We start from the raw sequence: 24,374 nt of genomic DNA, 5'->3' as shown, positions 1-24,374 counted from the left end.
TCAGAGAGACGGACAGAAGATCAGAGAGACAGATAGAAAGTCAGAGAGAAAGTCAGAGACAGGCAGAGAGTCAGAGAGACGGGCAGAAAGACAGACAGACAGAAAGACAGAAAATCAGAGAGACAGACAGAAAGTCAGAGAGACGGACAGAAAGTCAACGAGACACAAAAAGTCAGCGAGACAGACAGAAAGTCAGAGAGACAGACAGAAAATCAGAGAGACAGACAGAAAGTCAGAGAGACAGACAGAAAGTCAAAGAGATAGACAGTCAGACAGAAAGTCAGAGAGACGGGCAGAAAGTCAGAGAGACAGACAGAGAGACAGATAGACGGACAGAGAGACAGAGAGACAGATAGACGGACAGAGAGACAGAAAGTCAAAAGAGACAGGCAGAAAGTCAGACAGAAAGTCAGTGAGACAGGCAGAAAGTCAGAGACAGAGAGAAAGTCAGAGAGATGGACAGAGTCAAACAGAGAGACAGACAGAAAGTCAGATAAACGGACAGAGAGACACATACATACAGACAGACACACACACACACACACACACACACACACACACACACACACACACACAGAGACGGACAGAAAGTCAGAGAGACAGACAGAAAGTCAGAGACAGACAGAAAGACAGAATATCAGAGAGACGGACAGAAAGTCAGAGAGACAGACAGAAAGACAGAAAATCAGAGAGACAGACAGAAAGTCAGGCAAAGACAGACAGAAAGTCAGACAGAAAGTCAGAGAGAGAGACAGACAGAAAGTCAGAGACAGACAGACAGAAGATCAGAGAGACAGACAGAAAGTCAGAGAGACGGGCAGAAAGACAGACAGACAGACAGAAAGTCAGAGAGACAGACAGAGTCAAACAGAGAGACAGACAAAGTCAGATAGACAGACAGAAAGACAGAGACAGACACACAGAGACAGACAGAAAGTCAGACGGATAGAAAAGAGAGAGAATGAAAGAGAGCTAGAGGGACAGAGAAAAAAAAGAATAGTCATATATATTATGCCATAAAAATGTCATTAAAATACTTTTAATATATTTGTGCAACATTTCAAATGTCTTCATCCTTCCCCCTAGCACAGAATGTCACAACGTCTCATATCAGAGTAATGATAAAATCCCTTCTCTTCTACCTCGAACTATCTCAATCAGTATATTTGTTGCACAGTTGGTAGATGACGCGATTCTAACCACTGTTTTGGTTGTAGGAGTCTCTGCACATTCAACTGATCACAGAATTCACTTCCTCCGCCCAACACTAGATGGTGGGCACGACTTACTCAGTAGTGTCAAAACTTCCTGGCTTTATATTCAGATATCACATTCAGAAGTAATGTGTCATAAATCCAAAGATTATTCCAAACTAGGGCTGCAACTAACGATTATTTTAATAATCGATTAATCTGACGATTATTTGTTCGATTATTCGATGAATCGGATACAAAAAAGCATTAATTTCCAACCCTTTATTCAAAAACAGAACTGACAGTGCATTTTCTGAAGATTTTTTGCACTGTGAATTTGCACTAACAGGTTGCTCGAACATCCCTGAGCTGTTAAAGTAATAATACAAAAAAAATGAAAAAAATGGACTAATATCAGGAGTGGGGTTCAGCGCGTTCCCCACGCCTCTCGGTGAAGGGTAGACACACGCTGATCCATCAGTGTGGCCGCGTGCAGCCCCGGACATCTCAGGGCATCACAGACCTGTTATTGCTCAATCTCGTGTGGCTGAACGCCACTCGTCCCTCTAAGAAGCTGGACGCCGACCGCACGGGGCCGCGTAACTAGTTAGCATGCCGGAGTCTCATTCGTTATCGGAATTAACCAGACAAACCGCTCCAACTAAGAACGGCCATGCACCACCACCCACAGAATGGAGAAAGAGCATCAAGCTGTCAATCCTTTCCGTGTCCGCGCTGGGTGAGGTTTACCCCGGCCGTCCCTCTTAATCATGGCCCCAGTTCAGAGAAAAACCCACAAAATAGAACCGGAGTCGTATTCCATTATTCCTAGCTGTGGTATTCAGGCGACCGGGCCTGCTTTGAACACTCAAACATCTCCGCCACTTATTGAGCGACGTAATAATCGCGCGACACAACGAATCGATAATGAAATTCATTGCCAACTCTTTTAACAATCGATTTTTATCGATTCGTTGTTGCAGCCCTATTCCAAACCAACTGTTTGTTCACATTCAGTAGTGGCATTACCGTGGTTTAGTCTCATATTACAATATCAGTTAAGCAGTAGAGCGGAGCAGAAACAAGAAGACTGTCTAGTTGAATATGAAGTAAAGTTACATCTGAAAGTGTTTGGCTACACTGTTTCTAACTTCTGTTCACCATTATATTGTAGGCGTGGACTTTATACACACACACACACACACACACACACACACACACACACACAATTTTAAGATTCTGGCGGCTCCGCGGTTATCACGGTATGTTTTTTGTATATAGGTTTATAATGGCTTACTCTGTCAGGAGTACATAGAATATGAAAACATGTTAATGTCATGTATAAAGGCTTTGCTTACTAGAGGGTTTGCTCGTTTGTTCGTATAATGTCGGGATAGCAGTTTGGCTGAAGTATTGTCGCCCCGGTCAGACATACCTTGAATCCAGTGTTTTAATCATTGCTCTGAGCCCGTCTTTCTGTAGCGGGACGATGTCCTTGCATAGCTGGGTCGTTATTGCGTTCGTAATGTCGCTCCGCCGCTTGCTTTTCTTGTCATATGCAGTGCCTCGAGCAAATGCCTCTTCAAGCGATGGCTGACCCTTTGGCTTCACTGATTCACTTGTGCTAACGTTACTGGTTGACGGCCTTGAATCCGACGGCACAGCTCCTCTCTTGGGCACAGACTATCGGTGCATCTCTGGTCTGTCTTTGTTCATCCTGCATCGCTCTGTTCTGTTCCGGCTACATTACTTTTATCCAAAGCGACTTACAATTCAGATTCTATCACAATTCTACACAGCTATTAGGCACAGCTACGACAATTTTGGGGTTAAGTGTCTTGCTCAAGGACACATCAACAAGCAACTAGTGGAGCCTGAGCCGGGGATCGAACCGCCGATCCTCTGATTGAAGGACGGAAGTGGCCCTGTTATCCACTTCGCCACAGTCGCCTAGCTAGTGAGCTGTACCCAGCATGCCGTTGGGCGGTGTAATTTTATAAATGTACAATTATTAGTGTTACAAATTGTTTGTGTCACAAACTGTTGTGTCGTGGTGTTTTGCCCTGTTAAAGAGCGTTAGTTGTGGGTTATTAATTGTTGTGTTATAAAGTTAGAACCATGATTAGGGGTCCCTCTCAATACACTTAAGACAACTAGCTCCGACCGTAGCGCTCACGGCGGCGAATAATATATTTTGCTGCCTGTTGGAAAGTGACAGCATTTGTTTCGGCTATGTATGACGGTGTGTGAAAAATTAATATCATACGGGAAATTAAAACCGGTATACCGGTTACCGCCCAGCACTCGTGCAATGTGCCCTGGAGTCCCATCGTCATACTCACAGGAGACAGCAACTGAATCCTAATTGTGTGTGTGACCTTTGGGCTACATGCTGAAACGGAACCTGCTTTTAGGATGAGAGTCTTCCACCGGTCCACTGGCAGTTTCTGGAGGATCTGCATAACGTCCAGGTTAGATGCTGGCCGGTTGACACGGCGACCCGTCAACTTTGACGATCAAAAGATGAAGGTGAACTTGGCTGTCCCAGACATTTAAGCTCCTGTGTTCCCATTGAGCAACGATCGAAAGTTAGTGGAGAGAAAAGCAACAAAGAAATGCATTAAGGTTCAAAAGGTGTAAATTCCTGCACACACATTATTAGCTCTGCGGTTGAATTATTGAAGTAATGATGTTTTGGACACAAGGGCCTTTTTGAAGACAGACCCACCACAAATGACTCAGTGAAGTACAGTCCTAATCTAAGAATGATCCACCATAGGCCGCCATTAGAAATGGCCCATCATCAGCCATGTCCTGAGGGACACAAGAGCCTAACAGCTGTCTCTGAAAACCACAGCAGGTCAACCGCTTCATTTATCCCCATTAATGAACATGCTATCAAATGCATTCAAATCATTATTAGAGAATTGGTGATCTCAACAAGGTTAATTAAGCAGCTGCTCCTAGAGAATAAATGTAATTCCTTGATTCAGGTGTATACTGTATGTATTCCAGCATTTCCTGTAAATCGCAGTATAATAGGTGTGACGACCCCTCCCTTCCACCAGGAGTCTGTGTCCTGTTTCCTCTCAGGTTGTGAGGCAGGTTTTCTACACCAACCTGCTCTGATAGTCTGTGTGTACTGACTGCAGTCGGCTTCATTGTGAACATCAACAAAAAAATCTTAACAGGTTCCTTCCAAGATCACAAATGTCTTTTCATACAAGATGCTATGCTACATACTTGACATTTTAGCTTGCAAACCACAGAAGCTACTATATCCGAAATATGTCCTAAATATAGTGTAGACTCTCATATTCATTTTATTTTAGGTGTCTAAAATACATTTTGATGTTTCCCCCGTCTACAGCAGTAGCTACATAACTTTTCTTGCCTGCCGGTACTCCTGTCTGCTTCTCCAAACTGGAGGCGTGAAGATCTGGATCATCTGGATCTCCTCCATGTGTTGAAGATGAGCAGTTGTGTCTCTAACCGTTTGTCTCAGTGAAAAGAAGTTGTTCTCTCCCATAAATGGTGCATCTCTATCCAAAGGTTGTTCGGTTATGGCTAAAGACACAGAGATTGTGATGAATGCTGATGTCATCAGAACACGGAACATTCTGAATAGAATCTCTGCATCAATCATGGAACCTTCCAACCTCACTGACATCACTGATCCGCCTGTCAATGTACACAACGACAATACAGGCTTATTAAATCATCAACATGAATGACAGTGCTCTTTGAAACATTAATAACCAGAGTGCAGAACAACAACAGCAGTGTTCTGCAGAATACAAGGCTGATGCTTCACTCAACTTGTTCAGAAATGTATTTGTTAATATAGTAATTCATTTCTGATTTTAGGAATTATTAATGATATGCTCATTGATATTGATTAAAAAAGTATAAGCACCTTTCATTGATGTCCATCCAAGAGCAGTGCTCGACTACCAAATGGCCACACAGCGCAGACTTAGTCGGCTCTGTTGCCTTTTAAAATAAGTTAATTTGAAATGTTTGTTTGTAAAACACACTAGAATCACCAGAAGAGACTAATGCAGCCTGCAATGAATATTGTTTTCATTAGCCAAACTATAAATATATACAAGTAAATATATAAAGTTCCAGTTAAAAGAAAAAGGCTCAATAATTACCTGTAGTTTTATCAAACAAACTGGTGAAAGGGAGTTTGTTCAGTGGAAAAGAGGCTTAAGAGACAACACAAAAGGTCGCCCTTAAAATCTGAAAGTAGACAGTTGCAGTCAGCTGAGAGCAGATCTTCTCCAGGTGTGTCTGCAACAACGCTGCTGGGTTGTGTGATTAAATGAACACAACCAGCTTAACTTAAAGCCTTTATTTTGGCTTTAAGTCAATTTTCATCAATACGTGTGTTAACACGAGGTTAATGTCCAATTAAAAGGTAAAATAGCAACAGTGTGTGTAGCTCCGTTAGCTGTTAGCCGAACATAACGTCCACATTGATAAATGTGGACGAGCAGTTTCTCCCATAGACACACAGTTAATGGTTTCCCCCTAGTGTGTGTCTGGTCAGCGGCTGGGCTTCAGCTGTGTAAACACTAGCGGCCTGCTAGCGGCCCGTTCAGAGTCGTGACGCAGTGGCGGCTGGTGGAACATGTTCTAGGGCCATCCAATCAATTTCAGCAAACATCCCAGTATGATTTAATGCAAAAAAATTAAGGTATCAAACACGCATTACTACTTTGCTTTTAAATATTTAACATTTATTCCAACACGAAAAAAAGCAGTAAATAACATCTTATTTTTGTCACCCTCAGGCAATTCAGTATAATATATATATATATATATATATATATATATATATATATATATATATATATATATTCAGTAGAATATAAAACACACACATACATATATATATAAGCTATGAGTTTTCACTGTTAATTTACCATCTCAATTAAATGTTGATGCCTCACCAAGTTAAGAAGAAAAGATGTTCACTTTGTCTAATATGTAGCTTGACAGTGTTCTCATGTTTCCTTACCTCCTCATCCCTCACTCCCTAACTGTCCATGCTGGATCTGTCCCCGTTGTTTTAAGTTATTAGCATGACTGCATCCAGCTAGCCAAACCTGTCAGCTAGTAGAGACGCATGTACTGCTTCCCTTTCCCGCTAGTCTGCTGTCTGATTGTGAGGTCAGGCTGATCTGGGATCAGCTCTTTCACTGTAGTTTCTCCTCAAACTTCTCCTCCAAATCGTTTTGGCCCCACTCTGAATCTATTTGAGGACGCTGATTGGCTAAATTGTATGTCACTCATTTCTATCTTTAATCAGCAATTGGCTAAACTGCTTCATAGACCCGCCTCGGTGGGGCCGAATGCGTTTGGCCCCACTACCTGAGCGTTCTGAGACGTGCACACAAGCGGAGATGACGTGCAGACAGGCTGCATACAAAATCCGCTTCAAAATAAAAGCACAGGATTTCTTTTTCTTCTTTTTTTTGGGGGGGGGAGCTCAAGGTGGGACCAGGCCCCATGGCCCTCTATTGACCAGCCGCCACTGGTCGTGAGTGAGGATCAGTAGGCAGTCAATGGCAGCATAAAAGGTGCAATAAGAGAAGCCAGCAGGATGTAAAATATGTACACGTTTTATTTGTTAGCATACAAGTTTTAGATTAGTAACATGTTGGATTTCAACTGAAAAACAGAACATAGAAAAGTCTAACTGCCAGAAGTCCAGATAAATAAAGTATGAGCTAAATCAAAACATTATGAATACAATTATATTTACATATTTAGAAATCAAGATATTTGTTCTAACAGCTAGCTATGCCATTCAGAAATCTATACTTGTAGTTATTTCATAATTCACCAGCCATACGCACTAGTTTATTCAACCTTTGTTAAGGTTTCAATGACATTAAATCATCATCTTAGGTTTAAGATGCTTTTTAGCAATAAGTGAACAAAGCCAAGTTGTGACTGACATGATTTAACAGTTTAGGTTTGGTCACTCCAGAAAGAGGTGCAGTGAAACTAATCTGTGTATTTATGCAAAGTATTTGTCTTTAGAAACTAGCTAACGTAGCTCCAGTGACTATACCCGCAGGGCTAGCTGGGGCCTTGCTGCAGCTGGTGAGCTAACGCAACACTCTGGAGCTAACCCCACCGGCTGGAGATTTTCCCTCTCCTGCTCTGTTGATTCCCCCTAGCTGCTAACGGGATAATAACTCCACACAGATTATTCAAAGGACATATGTGCACCATTGACTCCAGTCTCTTTACTGTCTACAAACCATTGTTCTTTTGTGGAACCACTTATACTTGGACAGAGCAGGTTAAACTAAATTTGATGGTGCAAATCCACTGCTAGCGGAAAAAAATTCCATTGGAATGAATTAAGATCTGTGGAAGACTCTGGGGTGACCAGCCCTTTAGACTTTGACAAAGGCAACATTCAAAACCATCACAGGCACTGTCAACTAACAAGAGCACTTTGATTACTTCGATCAAAGGCAACCTCACAATATAGGAATTTATGCTTATTCACCACGAGTCAAAACTGAACAGTAGTCACCAAAACACTATGCATAGCACAGTTTACAAAAAAAACTGAGCAGCATTAATAATATGATATGCTTAATACAGAGCGAGCACATGTTTTGGCTTTTCTTTTATAAATAAAAGAAGTACGTTACGGTCAGAGTCTGTTTGACTAGACAAAGCGATGTCAGTTAAGGTCAAATGCTACAAAGTACACATGCAGAAAAGATGATAAACTACCAAACTCCCCTGCAAGAATACACAAATAAGAATAAAGCAAATAAACTGTAATAACCAGACTTCTATTTCTTGATGAAATGATATCTTCAGTTCAGCTAAGACAATGACTTAAAGCGTGTGGATGAATTCCTTTATATATAAAAAAAATAAATAAGTTACCCTCTCAGTTCACTTAATTATTCAAAAAGGAGTGTCCAAAAAGAAACATAAAAAAGTTCAAGTTGTTTTCAGTCCAAATTAAACAATATAATAAGTCATGGCTAGAAGATTGTCAATAAATTGTGTACGTGAATTTGTTTTTCTCCAACCTAATAACGACCCTCATAATGCACGGGGAAAGTCATGTCACAAATAATGACACAATAATAGTTAAATAAGTGAACTTGGCCACAAAGGATGCTCCTCTGAATGATAGTTAGTGTAAAAGGCTAGATTGTAGAGACGCAGTATTAAGGGTGCAGGTCTGGGGGGGGGGGGGTCCTCTGGGAGGTGGGTACTGGTGCTGGGCTGCTGTGGTCCTGGTAGCTCTGCTCCGACAAACAGCTAAAACAGAAACAGATAGATTAGTACAACTAACATTCTCTTCATATCAATGCAGTCATTGATAACGTTATTACGTATAAACTTAGAGAGACACACTGGAACTGATCTTTTCTGCTTGCTGGCTCACCACAAGCAGAGCACTGCAGAACGGCCTGGCTCACACGACCAGTCAAACTAAGAGATGTGTAGCACATGTACACAGAGACACTGCATGGGAGAGCATCAGTCTTTGGTACTAATAACAAAAGCAGGTATAGTTCTGTCAGGTATTTATAAAGAATGAGTAAATATATGTTGACCAAAGTGCTGTACAATCCTCAGAATGCTTTATTGAATGTTAAAACATTTAGTTTGTACTGTAGGCAGGTAGGAAAAAAAGTATTTACAGACAAGTAAAAGAACAACAAACTAATGATAAATACCATTTATGCATTTGCCTTGTCCGACATTCCCCACTGACATTAAATGCTCTCATGTGTGCAGCCTAATTCACGACTTTGTTTGAGGGTTTCTTTTAGCGTGCTGTGGCTAAGCAGCAAGTTTGTACGCGGAGCCAAACAACACCTCATCAGGAGCAGAACATCTTTTGGACGAGATGCCGGCACACCGACACGGCGCCTTCTGCATCTGAACGAACGCTCGGCAGTCAGGAGCCGTCTGGGCCAAGTCTGGTTTTCCTGCAGTGCAGTCGTCCCACTAGAGGCTGATCCATCATGCTGTTCAGCCCTCCACCTGAGAGGCTCCCAGCCAAACAAAAACAAAAAAACGGATTTAAGCCAGCTAGGCCTTCAGCCACAATGAGGAAGGAAATCTCGACAGACACGTGATGATGGCTTTAAAAAAAAAAATAGTAGCTCATTCAACTAAAACATCAATAATTTGGAGGGGGAAAAAAACGCAAAGCTGTGCAAATATTGTTTAACTGACATCGGTGGACAGCAGGGACGCTGAGCACTGGGACTGATATCCGGTCTAGGACTTTGAGATGGAGAGGTCTTACATGCGAGGTCACGGAGAGCTTCAGTAGAAAGGTGTGGGGCAGTAGTTTTAACGCTAATACAGTTTTTATTGGTATAAAGACGATCTGATAACGCCGAGGACCTTTAACACTCTTTAGGATGTCTTCCTGACACGTGCCTCATTAGTGTGTAGCAGCGCGTCGTCACTGCACTGGATCAAAACAAGAGCGGCCCGGGAAAGCCGAGGTGAGCTGGAACACTGGTCCCGGTTGGTCACCTTCACGATGGAAACGACAGCCAATCAGATTTTAACAACAACAAAGATCAGTCCAAATTGGGAGGGGGACGCTTGTAACCCCCCTCAATATTGAGAGTAATTGACAGTATTAGATCGGCCCAGTGTAAAAAGTCAGCATTGTGCCCGGCTCGTGATTGATAAACAGTAAATTAATCAAATTCAGTATTGCTATTTTCCAAGTTACTGTAGCCATCATGTTTGACGACGCTGCACCAAAGCTTTCGCCATATGAAAGTGGGCGTGGTTAAATCTCTCAGCTCCTCCTTGACCATTTTTCCAAAAATGATGCAGTGGCCCGGGGGTGAGGTTACACATAAATTATGACTTGTTGGCCGAATATGACTTTTAATAAAAGGCTCATGTCTGTTTGATACTCGGGTGTATCAGTCTGAGCCGGCATGAGACAGAGAGGAAGAGACCATGGCAGGATAGAGGAGCTTAAACTCTGGGAAGGATGGATACACTGTCTGCTCACTGGCTGTGGTTTATCCAGTCTTTGACCATGGCAAAGCTCCAATGCACTTTTCTTTCAACAGCTACTTATAAAAGTCCTGGGTTTACATTCCTCAATAGGACATGTTTATGTGTCCAGGCGCTCAGCAGGAATTTCAAATGGGAAGATAAATCCCTATATGCTTCTGTACGGTAACAGGCCAATGGGTTATCCATCCACAGGGGTGGATGGTCTCAAATCACTTGCCAAACACAACATTCCCCACAGGTGAAATATTTATGGGGTATGTCTTACTCTGCCTGACGGTAGTGTCTACGCTACAGTGCAGACTGGGCCCCGTCCAGCGTCTATGCAAAGTACTTTTCAGTATGACTTTGGGCCCAGCACATCCCAGAATGACTCCATGAAAACATACTTCCCCTCAGTACACCGCAGGAAAAAGAAGCGATTTACTGTGAATTAAACAATTTATGGGAGATGAGCCGTGGTCTTGAGGCAATGGCCATGAAAGATCTGCAGGTATATCAAAGCCATCTGTGGACACCGTCCTGCCTATTGTATCACAATGCAGATACAGTATCTCTAGGAATTAAAAGCCTTTGGATTGGGAACCAGTCTTACATTTAGAAAGCAGAAATAAAAGCCAGTACACTGCTAATACTGCTGTAGACAGACTTTAGTAAGATAAGATAAGATAAGAAAAACCTTTATTAGTAGACTGCATGACAGCCTGCAAACAGCAACATTTAAAAAAACACTAGACGTCATTTTCTCTGCCCCGTTAATTATGCCATAGCTGTCGCACAGTTAAAACGTGCAAGAAGAAGGTAATGAAGTGATTGAAGTGTTGACAGGTGCATACAAACAAACCCCCCAAAGTTGGTTTCCAAACTGTACAGGAGTTTACAAAAATGAAACGGAAGAAACACACTATATGTAAAACTGAAATGGGAAGTAGAACTGAACGTTGAACTGTCGAAGAGTGATTGGCATTCCATTTGTAGAATGCAACAAACATCCACTAGCTCTAGAAGATGGAGGGAATTCGGTTGGAAGTTAATCCGCTTTTTTATTACACCCCATATAAAACATAAACAATTGGGTAAAGAGCAGCCATGCTGGAGACAGTGTGGGCAGATGAATGCTAACCACTCACACATGTTCTGGACATGTATAAAAATACAAACATTCTGGGACAGAGTTATTCAGACTCTGGAGGAGATCCTATGCTACAAGATTCCCAGGGACCCCCGGATTGTGTACCTGGGATTGATACCTGGAGACATAATTCAAAAGAAGGACATCTATCTCTTTAAAATCCTGATACTCGCAAGTAAAAAGGCCATCACAAGGAGGTGGATGAAATGTGACCCTCCAAGCCCAGGACAGTGGCTGGACATTGCAGAGGAAATATATTCTATGGAAAAATGTACTCTTTTTCTAAGGATCAAAGCAGGGATCCATGATCAATGCTGAAGAAAATGGACTGTATACAAGGGAAAAGATGAGTAGTGTTCTCAGGTGGCCTGAAAAAAATAGATCAACGTTTTAAAGAGTGAATGGTGACCCCCTTTTATTTTATTTTTTATTTATATTTTTATTTTATTTTCACTTTTATGTTTATTTGTATTTTTGTCATTAACGAAGTTTTGTCGCGATTTTTGTTCAGTGAAACAGCAACTGAAAAAAGTAAATAAAAATACAGTAATAAAAAAAAAAAACCCCGCAAGATCAACGTGGGCCGGTGGTCCAGCCATAATAAGTAACGACATGCATTTCTGTGATAAATACTGTAAGCTATTTTGTTCTTAGCGAAATGCTGAGAGTGCATTTAAGTTCCGCCTGGTAAGCGGCGATGCAGCGTACATTTCTATGGCTTTTATTGTGAAAGGTAGGAACAGAAGGAAGTTTATGTGCTACCAGTGCCAACGTGAGGGGCAGGGGAGGAGCGGATTTCCCCAAATGAATACCTACAAAGTACTTTGATGCAGTTTGTCTTGTGATGTTCTGCTCACGTTATATTTTCATACCACAACTCTCAATTTGTCTCACTCTTGCTGCCGTCTCTCCTCTCGTCTCGTCCGTCTGCATTGCATTCTGTATTTTTGTCCAAAGACTTAAAAAAACGAGCAGATAATTAAACTTGTGTACAATGTAGAAGTCTCTTACTTTAAGGTGCTACATCTAAAAAACATCTACCAAAGGGTTGGTTAGCATTAGTCATCGAGACAAGCTGTTCTCATGGGATCTGTAGTTGTTTTGCTGGTGTTGCTTTCTTTGGCTCCCTAGAAGAGTCAGTCGCATCAACAAAACAAAATATGCGAACAACAATAATGTAAAAAGAGAGAAGTATCTGCTACAGTTTGTGTTCGGTTGATGGAGACACAAATACAAGTATCTCACCGATGAGCAATGCTTTCAAACTAAGGGCCGACTCTCCAGCTTCCACCCACAGGATTTCAATGTGGTAGAACCCTGGCGGCCAGCAAACTAAACAATGTGATAGTTTGATTCCAGCTTCTTAAAGACATGTACGGTCAGCTTTTCTGGCATGGACTTGGTAAATGGACTTGCGTGTATACAGCGCCTTTCTATTCTTTCGACCACTCAAGAAGCTGTGCACTTCATGTCAACATGAAGGTGCCACCTGCCCATCAGGATCTAAAGCAGGGGTGTCAAACAATCTGCCAGCAAAAAAAATTACAAATTTAAAAGTCAGACTTGATACAATTTACAAATATCCTCTGCTCTCTGTATCGTGCACGGCGGAGCTCCTCTCCGATCCACGCGTGCACATCTCCAGCGTATGTGGTGGAGACGCAACAGTCGCTCTCCCGCAAGCAGCAGCAGCAGCAGCCCCCCCCCGCCGATGACGAAGGTCCGGCAGTAGCAGCTCCCCTTGCGAGCAGCACCCCCCCCCCCCGCTGACAACCGGCCCTTTGGGGGCAACCATGATGCGGCCCCAGAGTGACAATGAGTTTGACGCCCCTGATCTAAAGGGATGCACATTCAAGCCCAGCCTTTGAGAACAATTTGGGGTTCAGTATCTTGCCCAAGGACACTTCAACATGTGGGCTTGAGGAGCTGGGGATTGAACCACGGACCTTCCGTTTAGGGGACGACTCCCTCTACCTCTGAGCTACAGATTGAAATACCATCCGATTACTTTGTCTCAAGATGTCATTTGAGAAATAAATCAGATTTGCTGGTGTGTGCTGTGCTCAAAGAACGCCTGATCACTGTTTGGGTTCAGCTGCTGGGTTTGGCTTGTTCATGTGCTCTGGACAGCAGCACTCCGACAGTAGTCCATGTGCATATTTTATAGCCTTCAGTGAAGCAAATGACACAGAGTTCTATGCAACGTGAAGTCATAAAGTAAGCAGAAATCCTTTAAATGCTTTATGAAACAGCTCTCCTGACTGTAAAGCAGTTAACCACTATTACTCACAGATGAAGAGGCTTTAAACTTTGATGTGGGATTTTGCTTTGAATGCAGAGGAGGCATTCTGCATGAAAGCAATGGTACACAAAGAGTGAGCCCTCTTTTTTTACCGTTCTTTGACGCCAGCACTTTTTCTTTGTGCTGAATGTGACTCATAATTAGAAAAAATGTATTTGTGCGCTTTAAAAATGTGTGCGTGTTTGTGTTGTACATACTTAACAGCCCAGCAACAAATCTGTATTAGACAGAAAGTGTTAAAGAAGAAGAAAAAAAAACGTCTAAAGTCGTTGTACATATTATTTACCAGACTCACCGTAGCAGCTTTTATCTCGTCAGGCTTCTCTCTTCAAACATGGTAACCTCAATCTGAACAGGATTCAGTCAAGGAAGCACATTTAAAGCAAGGTCGGACTAATTTTACATTCAATGAAAGCCAACTGAATAGTCTTCAACAAAATACAAACTAAAATGGTACAGCAGCTATTGATTCATCAACAGAGCATGAAACAGAGTTTGGACGTGTTTGTGGTAACAGCATCTTACCTTCAAGCCTTTCTGTGGTTGTTGCTTGTGGCAGTAGCTGACTTATATTTTGCTAGACTTGACTAGATTGTTGGCATGACTTTCTTCAAGCTGAAATCGGGCTTCACCATCATGAGCATATTTAGAGTTTGTGTTTAACATGAGGAGGAAGGATCATGGATGAATGACGAAAACCCAATACAGCGTTGGAGGCAAAGCTCCATTCCTATGAGAGTTGCTCAGTGGCACACGAAGCAAAATGAAAGTCAGACTTCCGAGTATAAGATTACCCCATGATTGCTCCAAAATACATTGTCCGTGCATCAAACAGAAGCACATCGCTAATAATTATGTAAAATGATGTAATAACACTACGGCAAAAGCATGACCCGCCCTACTCTGCCTCTGGTTGGCTAACCCTGATATTCTTACCCTAAACCTAACTACTCTCACCTCCCGGGGGCTTGGAAAGGACTTCAACCCCTCAAGCTAGGATCATACTCGTGTTAGTGAAGCCGGCCTAAGGTTGAAACTTGCCACATCTCAGCTTGCGCGTCCAGCACGAAGGCTGCTCGGCTGCGAACCTCTGACTTTTGTGCCATCTGTGGAGGCTTGCACCACAGTGCCACGTGTAAGTAAAAACAAGGTTTCAGTCTTAAAAGGGAATGTAAATACTCAGATGGTAGTATTGAGCAGTCACATCGGTTCAGGTGAGACATTCCTGTCAATCTGCCGGCGCTCCTGTGCCAAAGTCAGCACAGCAGCCCGACAGTGTCGGAGAAATAATCCAGATCACTGGCAACGCTACAGAGTCCTGGGCGAGAGAAGGAACAAAGCTCAGCTGTGAACAATTTCAGTCATATTTTGTTATCCCTAATCCCTCATTGCCGCCCAGTTACAATTAATTGAGATGTTGAGTCACCCCACACACACACACTCGCTGGCAGAGCCAGGATGTTGGTGCACCCGCTGATTTTACACAGATGCTATGGATTACATAGTAACTTTTATCTGGTGTTTTTATAGGGTATCCCTACATAGCGTTGGATTTCCTGTAAGCTGCACGGACTGCTGCTTTCCATTTTCAGCCAGAAGTTAGAGGGTAAGACGTGATGGGGGCAGAAGGCCCGTAAATCACTTCATGTGACTTGTGAAAGCTCCTTGTTCAACCTGAAGCTGTGGTGGGATTCCATTCACATTTCCTGATCTCAGGGTATGATTAACACGTTTAATTTACCCCAAATATTCATCTTATCATTCCTCTTTGCCGGACAAGCTCAGTCAAGATTTTTTTTGGTTTCTTGTAAAAACATTGTTGCTTTAAACCTTGTGGGTGAGTCATTTGTTGCTATGATTGACAATCTGAGTTTGAGTCAGATAAATGCCTGAACATTTTGGTAATTCAGGCCCCATCAGACAGAAAAACCTTTCCTTTAAGTTTAAAGTCAAACACCAAATGCAAGCGTAACACAAACCATGAACTGTACGCTTCCTAATAGTTAATAGTGCCCACACGCTCACAGGGCGGGAAAGAGGCGGTCAGTAACGTAACGGCCGCTGAAAACAATCACAAAAAGCCGCAACAGGCTGCTAAAACACGCTCCGTCTGATCCGTGCCTCAGGCATCATTGTTCGCAGATTCTTTCTAAAGTTACACAAGGCTCAACAGTTAAGGTTGAGGAAAAATTCCAGCTGAGTGAAGAGAACTAAGTGTTTCCCGGCTACAGCACTACGACACTTTTTGGTAGGATACGACTCGCAGGCCTCTCTCGATGGGATTGGTCAGCAGGAGGCCTCGTGGTGCGTAGATCTTGTCATTCTGCTCCTGTATGTACTTTGCGATCTTCTTCAAAACCTAAAAGGGCACAGCAATCACAATTTCACATACGTGTCTTCAAAGGAATGGCAAACCTGGAATAAGTGACTACGTTTACAAGCACAATATATTCCGATTATTACCCATATACCAAAAAAAGGCAATATTGCTATTAAGCTGTTCACATGACTAATAGAAGTGAATATTCCACTAATATTGCATTTAAGCCAGTGGCAAACACAGCCTCCCTCTTCATTCCTTCAACCACCTTCTTGAAAAGGTAGGCTTGGCGATATTTGCGTGTTTCCAAAAACCTGTTGATGTTCAGGTCTTCCATAATGTTTCAAAAAAAGGTGTGTATCTCCTTCTGAGCAGAAATGTGGGCGTATCTTTTGGGCATGCCTCTCTACCCCCCCAGGCTTGGAAGAGTTGGCTGGTTGTTGTGTGCACAATGCAGAGAGCTGGCCGTGAACAGGCTACTTTAGCATTTACACAAGATTATGTGAGCAAGTGCCTTCTCTAATTACAGATGCTTGCTAACACATAGCTAACATTAGCTTGCTAACAGCTAACCTCCATCATCATTTTAGTTACCAACTCCACCCCTGGCAGACATGGGGTGCTGCGATCTAATGCTTTTAGGTAGCTACAGGTCATTTGTTTGCGTTTCAGGCCTCGGTTGCATATTGTGGCGCTGACTGTTTTCCTTTCCTGAGGTCGTGGTTTTCAGAAGCGCTGTGCTCCGTCTCTATTCTGTCTTCTATTGCAAGCTTTGTTGAGCATGCTTCTCGGACAGACAGATCTGATTTGAAATACAAAACAGTTGAAAATGAATTGATCAGTTTTGAAGCCATTCTGTTTTTAAGTTTGTTAGGACTTGCAATCTTACCAGATTTATTTCGGATGTTGAAACTATTGTGGTGTGCGACTGTTAAACTGCATTGGAAAGGTTCAACACACGTGTTTTGCTTAGTTTTATTTAGTAAGCCAAATAACGTTTTTAAATCATATACACTTTGCAGGAATAATAAAACTATTGTATGTCACCTTATTTTTGGTTTTCCTTGTCTTTCAGTCTTGTTGGCCATGCATAATTTCATTCATTTTAGGGTGCTGTTACGCTACCTGAAGGCCACCGTAGTTCTCCGACACCCTTGGAAAGGGAGGGGTGAGCGGAGGTGTTTAGCTGGATGCAATCTGCAACTTTACCACTAGATGCCACTAAATCCTACACACGGCTCCTTTAGGAAACTGACTTAAAGAGCAAATCTAGAACAATTTCAAACCAATATGGACAACAACAGAACGACTACATAATGAACAGCCATGTCACCAATAAAGATCACACAACATGAATCAGACATGCCGATAATACTTCTCCTGTTGCTCCTCACTTTAAAGAAAACAATCATATTGTTTCCCAACTCAGGTGTGGAGGTTTAGAAAAAGTGATCCACCACTTACTACAGTTTCACTATGAAGCTCAGTGGATTTTCATATTGTATGACATGACTCAAGGTCGTTTAAATGAGGAATGTCTCCTGTAACAGCTTGTAGAACATTTACACTTTTCTTACACCACAATTTGTCTTGTACTACAGTGATTCAGTATATTTGAATCGTAGTATACCACAGACTGTTCATTATGTAGTGGTTAGAAATTGTTTCCAGAAATGCCCACATGGCTCACATTAATATGTTACCATCTGTTTGCTTGTATAATCTGTATATAGTTCTGTTGATGTATGTGTCATTTTTGCTTTTGGTTGATTTATGGGCTTTCATGTTAGGAGAGGGCCCTCTGATTTTTTTCAGAGAGGCAGGTTTGAAGACGCCTCTAACTACAGCAATAAGTTGATTGACACTCATTGTTATTAAATAGTTCAAAAGAATCACAAGGCTCCAGAGAGCGACTACTCTGGTTGCAAACACAAGCAGAAATCTGTCAATTGCAACTACGTATGTAAACCGCACCCTGTTCTCCTTCCTATACCGGTAATTCAAAATGAAGAGAACTATTGGTCAGGTAAAATGCTCCGAAAAGGCCCAGCCCAGACCCGACATCATCGGCGTAGGTAACCGCTTCACACGGATAGTACTGCGAGCATCAAAGCTTGCATTCCTTAGCATTTTACATGCTGTTTTCTTCATTTACTCTCGTTCGGGGTGCAGGACAAGGGCGTAAAGTGCTCCACAGGTGAAACGTCTCTCACCTTCTCGTAATGAGTCTCCATACACAGGAAGATGATGTACGCCGTAAGGCAGGCCAGACAGCCTTCAATGTACGACTGGCTTCCCAGCTTCTCCGCTTCGGCGTACAGGTTGTTCAGCGTCCGCACCGTCTCCTCAAACTGCTGCTTGTCGATCTGAACCACATGAAACATGAAGAAAGATCAAAGGGTTAAAACCTTTAGGCACAGAGCCAAATGTAGACTTGGACTGGAAGTGTTTGAGAGCTTTCTGTCTCTGTTGGGATATCCGAGTGGAAACTCATCTAGCACCAGATTGTTTCCTTCCATTCGTTCCATCTCTAGATAAATGAGGAGGTGTATTTTCTTGGGCTGGTCATACATCATGGGATTGCTGGGCCACCTTCCCGTACTGGAACACCCCCTGGAATTACTGGGATGCCTTGGCAAAATGCTCTGTGAATGTTCTCACTTAAGAACTGACAGGACAAACGTGCTGGAAGCAGGACACACACAGTGACAATGCAGGAAGGAATGTTGATCCTTGGCACAGGCACACCTGGACTAAGATAAAGACATATCTCTGATGTTCTGCAGACTGCAGACAGCTTCCAACTGTAACCAAGACTGGCTGATAATCAAATCAGTGTTTCTCACAAATTCCTTCAAACTGAGGCTTGCTACGGGGAAGACGGATGGAGGGTGAAGAGCTGCTGGACTAGGAGACCGTTTTGACTCCAGAGTGGATCTGGTGATGATACAGAGGGGGAAAAAAGAAGGAGCCTCCAGACCAGAAGTGGAGCCTGTGAGGGCCTCCTGAGCCTCTGTAAACCCTCCAATGTTCTGCTCCCCTGTGACCGAGGAATGCAACAACGAGCGCCAACACGTCAGTGGTCTAAGGCGTGTTTGATTGCCGCCATTGAGAGCCTTTGTTCTCCTTCTAATTTTCTGATTCAAAGGCTCCAATTCAAACCACATTTCGCCGTCTGAACGTCTTTCCATTATGTCTAGCGTTCCAAAAATGTTAAGATTTTGTGCTCGGCTGAACAGGGCTTACAAACTCAAGTGAGGATGAGGGATTTATCTTAAAGTTGGGGAAGGAAACATTGGAGAAACCAGAAGGAGCAAGCTAGATAAAAAAAAAAAAAGATTCAAGAGAAAAACCCAGCCCAGTGTTGCGAACTCTTTTCCAATGAAAGTAACTGCAGCATGAGCTCCAAAAGTCGCTAAATCCCTCCAAAGCCACTCCCCCAAATTATAAATACGAACAAACAGTCATCAGACAGCTATCAGTCATACAGCTGTAAAGGTAATAGCTTATGGAAGACTCTGGTAATGCTCAATGAGTGCGACAGCCACAGATACCGTCCATTTTTTTCATCTATTGATGGCTGTGGGGATGTGAAAATAATTTTATATTTCTAAAATATACTACCTACCCAAGGTTTGATTGTAACGGTCACTAAATATGATGTGAAACGATGAAATACATATTAGACGGAAGGTGAGTGAACACTGTCGGTCCCTAATAAATGAAACTCTCTTGAACGGTTTGGCGATCTAGCTGCCAAATGCATTAAGAACACTGAGTGCTTTCCCAGTTCTTTGGTGCAATTCTCCAAAAGCATTAAAACAGGAACAAACTACCAAAAATAACATAGTCCGCAGCCTTAGATAGTTATGTGCAAGAATGATGATGTTACAGCGTGCAAACCTCAGCGAATCAAGAGCTGAACTGCATGGTAAAACCAAACACGGGCTGAAAGGAACTGGAGCGATATTTCAACATGAGGTTCTGCAAACATCGTACAAAGAGGCATAAATGAAAAATGGAAGCCACTGAACAGCTTGGCATAACACTGCATATTTCTTAAAGTAGGATTACAGTGAAACATTGAAAAATATACGTGGGAAGTCATTTTGATCCCAAAGGAGGGAGCATTCTTCATTTGTCCGGCAGTTCAGTGTGTCTGTGTGAACTGAGTCCTACCGGAAAACATGGGAGACCACCCAATCAAGAGGGAAGTGCCAATAAACCACCAGCGAGTGGTTTAAGTGTTCTGAGGCTGCTCCTTTCATGTGGTGCACGCATTTAAAAACTGAAGCCTTCTGTCCTGCGAACTCTGAACAGTATTTTTGGCTGGCACCTTCTTTAACGTGGCATTAGGGGCTGTTGGGTCTCAGCGACCTGCTCTTCCTCCTCCACATCACTGCCGGTGCCTGCTCCTAAAAAAAGTGACACCCACAGAGCATGAGTAAAGCAGACAGGGGTCCGTGTTTCAAGACGCGTTGGCGACAGCGGCACAGGCTGAGGACACCGGAGAGAGAGAGCGCAGCAAGCACTAAGTGTGGAGCGGTGCTGTAAACTACCGTGACCCCCCCCTCTCCCCGGGCCTTTAGAGGCCAACCTATGGCCGGTTCCGGCGTACCGCCACTGAGGAAATATAGTGGACGAGGGCCAGGAAGAGGTCCCACGAGGGGATCCTCCCACACCTGACCCGCTGAGCTGAATCCCCCAGACAGACTGTGCGAACCCCACCTGAGAAGTGCACAAATGTTTTCAGTTCATTGTGAAACTATGGCGGGCCGCCACACTCTAGGTAATTAGTTTGCTCTGATAAATGCTCCATTTCAGCAGTGTGTAATGATAATGTTTAATTCTTTCTATATTTTCTTTTGCAGCCACAGTAATATTTTTGCTCTGAAATGAAAATGGACAATAATCTGTGTCAATAAACAAATGCTGAAGCTCTTTCCATTGGTCGGGATGTTAAGAGTCTGGACTGAAACTGATGTGTGTGGTTGTCTTTTATAGATTAAAATAAAAAATGTTTAAAAAGTTTCATGCCAACCATTATTTTTGGAATGTTTTTTATGATGATCCTGATAAAGGCTGCAATTCATATGCATGGAAATACTGCTGTAGCATCTGTTACATGACTGTGTGTGAGGCAGAGTTTGTTTGAGGTGAGGCAGTGTGTGTGTGTGTGTGCTTGTTTGTTGTGAGGTACATCACTATTCTCTTTGGCAGTTGTAGTCTACAGAGCGATTATAATGCATGTTCCTGGCTGCGTAGAGTCCATACATCTTTGCCATCACAGTAACAGAAGAAGTGTCAAAGGGAAAATGGTAGCTGCCGGATGCTGCTTCAGTTCTATAAAAGACTGCAAAGAGAGAAGGAAGGAGTGAGGCGGCCCCCGGACGTGGCCGACTGATGTGACACAAGGCCAGATTATCTTTTTATTTCATAAAAATGCAGCGCAGCCACGTTTAAGACATTTCTCACGAGTTTTAAGTTTCAAGTTGTCAAATTCTAGTTGCCAGCTCTATTTTATAATCAAGAGCTGGAACCAAATCATACACCACACTGTACAAATTGCCCACAATGTCGGTGCACAGCAGCAGTAACAGCAGCAGCCTCATGTGTTAGATGACTGGATTGTACTCTCTCCAGGAGTCTGTATGGATTCAGTGGGAAACTAAATATCCTCAGTGTTCTCATGCACGATATAATCTTCATCACAAGGAATCTATACAAGTCATGTCTGAAGATCAGTGAGGAGGTGCGTCCTACCCGGGACTCCAGCTCAGAGGGGAACTTGGTCTGGAACTGGCACACGGTGCCGTTGGCGTAATCTCTCTGAATGAAGACTTTGGCAGCGACGGCTGCCTGCTGCCTCATGTCCTGCAAGCTGTGGGTCTGTGAGTACAGGAGACGACAATTATTATTATTAATATACATTGATACACCACCCCTCTGTCTATACATCACCGAGCAGGTTTCATTAACGGTAACTTTATGTTTGTATCACGTAGAGTCAAGCTGAAAGAATAAAAACAGTTGAAAGTGCTGTGGGACTTCCATAAAGTATCACTTTTACGTATATACACCACAACCATGTTTTCAGTGATTTAGCATACAAAGACTGTCAATAAGAATTGTACAAAAACAACTTGGAATAAAATGACATGTTAATACGCACTATTATAGTTTCACTTCTTACATCTTCTGCTGTATCTTTGGCTAGTGGAACAATATTCTTTACAATCTTAAAAAAAGTTATAGTTGACTGATGAGAGTCAGAGTTATGGCTGCATATGCTGATAAAAAAAGAACACTATGCATGTGAGGTAAGGCCTGTTAAAAAGACGCTGAACAAAAACAACAATATTCGTGGAAAGAAAAGAAAAAAGAATCATGAGTGTGTAACAAAAGTTTGTAATTATCTCTACAGTTTATTTATTGTTTAACAGAATAACATGGAGCAAGTTGCACGTGTTTTGGTCATAATCTTTAATAATTAAATGAAAACATGGTGTTATGTGTACCAACAAGGGGGGCACCTAAGGTAGAGAGCCACGTGATATGTCACAGGAGGAAAACCATTTCATTTGTTGTCATAATGTCTGATCTTCACAAAGGCCTACTTTAAGATTACATACATACATTTAATTATGTATTGATTATATGAGTGTCTATTCATTTTCTGCCATCGATTAGGGAAATTGATTTGTCTTCTAGTCCTCTCTGCACTAGACCACCATCTGATGTACATGCAGAATGAGCATGTAAACGCTGCTTCGCTCTGCTGTGTTAACTGCTGTGAGCTAACGTTGGAGTTTAGCAGATAAATGGCAGTGAAGGACTACTGTCATCGCACACTAGCGTTACCGTCTCTACACTGTCACGAGGCAAAGTTTCTATGATGTCACGTTACTCCCTGGAGCCAGTGTGTTACCCTGTGGTCCAGTTGTGTAGCCAGATGTGCAATCAGCACGCTGCCAATTAACGAAGCGTCACTTCTCAAATCCAGCTAACTACGCGGATATAACTACCGCTATGCAGCTTCGCTCCTCGTTAAAAAGAATAAAAACATGTTAGCGACAATGTCGCATTTGTGTTTTTTATGAACTCCCTAGCTTGTTAATAACAATGATACAATTATTAAGGCTAGTAGTCACGATAAACATGATGCTAACGTTAACTCGTCAAGTTACCGACTGACCAGAGAGCTGTCACTGTTCAGCTTTTTAATCAGACGCACGTCCAGAAAACAGTCCTGAAATCAGACATTAGGAAAGAGTTGTTCACACACCACTGACGTGCGAAACAAATACGGTTTTATCAACGTTAGTTTACCTCTGCCATGTTGATCAAGATTTCTGTTTACCTTCCGCTAGAAGCTATTAGCATGTACTACAAAATAACCTTTCCGGGGAGGAACCTTTGTGCAATAACAAAGGTTCCGATTGTAGAGTACCGTTCAAACAACAAAGTCTTTAAAACAATTAATATAATTACTTTTAGATTAAGATTAAAAAAATAAAACAATAACATACAATACACTGCCCAACATCATATAAACAAGATACAATATAAACATGTTAATACAACAGTAGTAACAATCTAATGATATAATATGTAATAATATACATATTTTGCCTGCATAGTGGGTACTTTGAATTCTATACTGAAAGGAAATCGTTCCCATGATACTTGTGTTTTTTTTATATCAGTACCGTTTTTAATGCAGTAAAGGATCTGATACCTCCTTCAGTGTGTTACATAGATCACTGTTGTGTGGTAATGCAGAGTTCATTTTATAAATCGGTCTATACTTGTGACTGAATGATCATGCATAAATGCAAATGTTACAGTGCAACAACGTGATTATATCAACTATATAACAGTTTTGCAAGTTGACTGAAGTGGAAGTTATTGAAATGAATGAACACCGATGGAATATACAGCATCTTTTTAAAATGGTTATACAGGCCAAAGTATTGCAGTAAAACACTGGTGTTTTCCTTTAAATAAGACATGAATTCATCATACGACTCAGAAGCTTTTGTTTTGTTTGTTTGATAATGAAGTCTGAGGACAACACTGACCTAATTTTGGGTTTCTGTTTCAACAACAGCATTAAGCCTTTATACCCGAGAGAGGCAGATGTTTCTGTCCTCAGACAATCACAGACCTCGACAGCTGCGGTTGTGCAACTAGATACACTTTCAAATTTTAGTGTATACCCATCTTTGAAAAGGGCTCCAAGCCTAGAAACAAATAGGCTTCCTGTGTTTGAGAAAAAACAGAACACCATGCAAAATATAGCTATTACTTGAATATTTGGAAGACATATTGGGACCATCCAGAGGGGTTTGTTGTTTGAGAGTCAGCCAGTCACTAAAGCCC

The 24,374-nt window shown here is 42.2% G+C and overlaps 1 protein-coding gene across 1 annotated transcript; it reads right to left on the bottom strand.

Annotated features, from left to right (window-relative positions):
* Nucleotides 1–6,807: 6,807 nt before the first annotated feature.
* LOC306697319 (golgin subfamily A member 7-like) lies at nt 6,808–23,373 on the bottom strand. Its single transcript, XM_079161149.1, has 6 exons — nt 23,322–23,373; nt 21,756–21,881; nt 18,206–18,358; nt 15,930–16,031; nt 13,968–14,020; nt 6,808–8,501 (listed from the first exon to the last, which is right to left on the bottom strand). Exons 1-5 carry the CDS (start codon nt 23,328–23,330, stop codon nt 13,979–13,981), a joined length of 432 nt encoding a protein of 143 aa, XP_079017275.1. The 5' UTR covers nt 23,331–23,373; the 3' UTR covers nt 6,808–8,501; nt 13,968–13,978.
* Nucleotides 23,374–24,374: the final 1,001 nt, after the last annotated feature.

Source organism: Pholis gunnellus (genome assembly GCF_910591455.1).
Source record: "Pholis gunnellus genome assembly, chromosome: 6".
Classification (NCBI taxonomy): Eukaryota; Metazoa; Chordata; class Actinopteri; order Perciformes; family Pholidae; genus Pholis; species Pholis gunnellus.
This window is presented reverse-complemented; position numbering and strand designations above follow the sequence as displayed.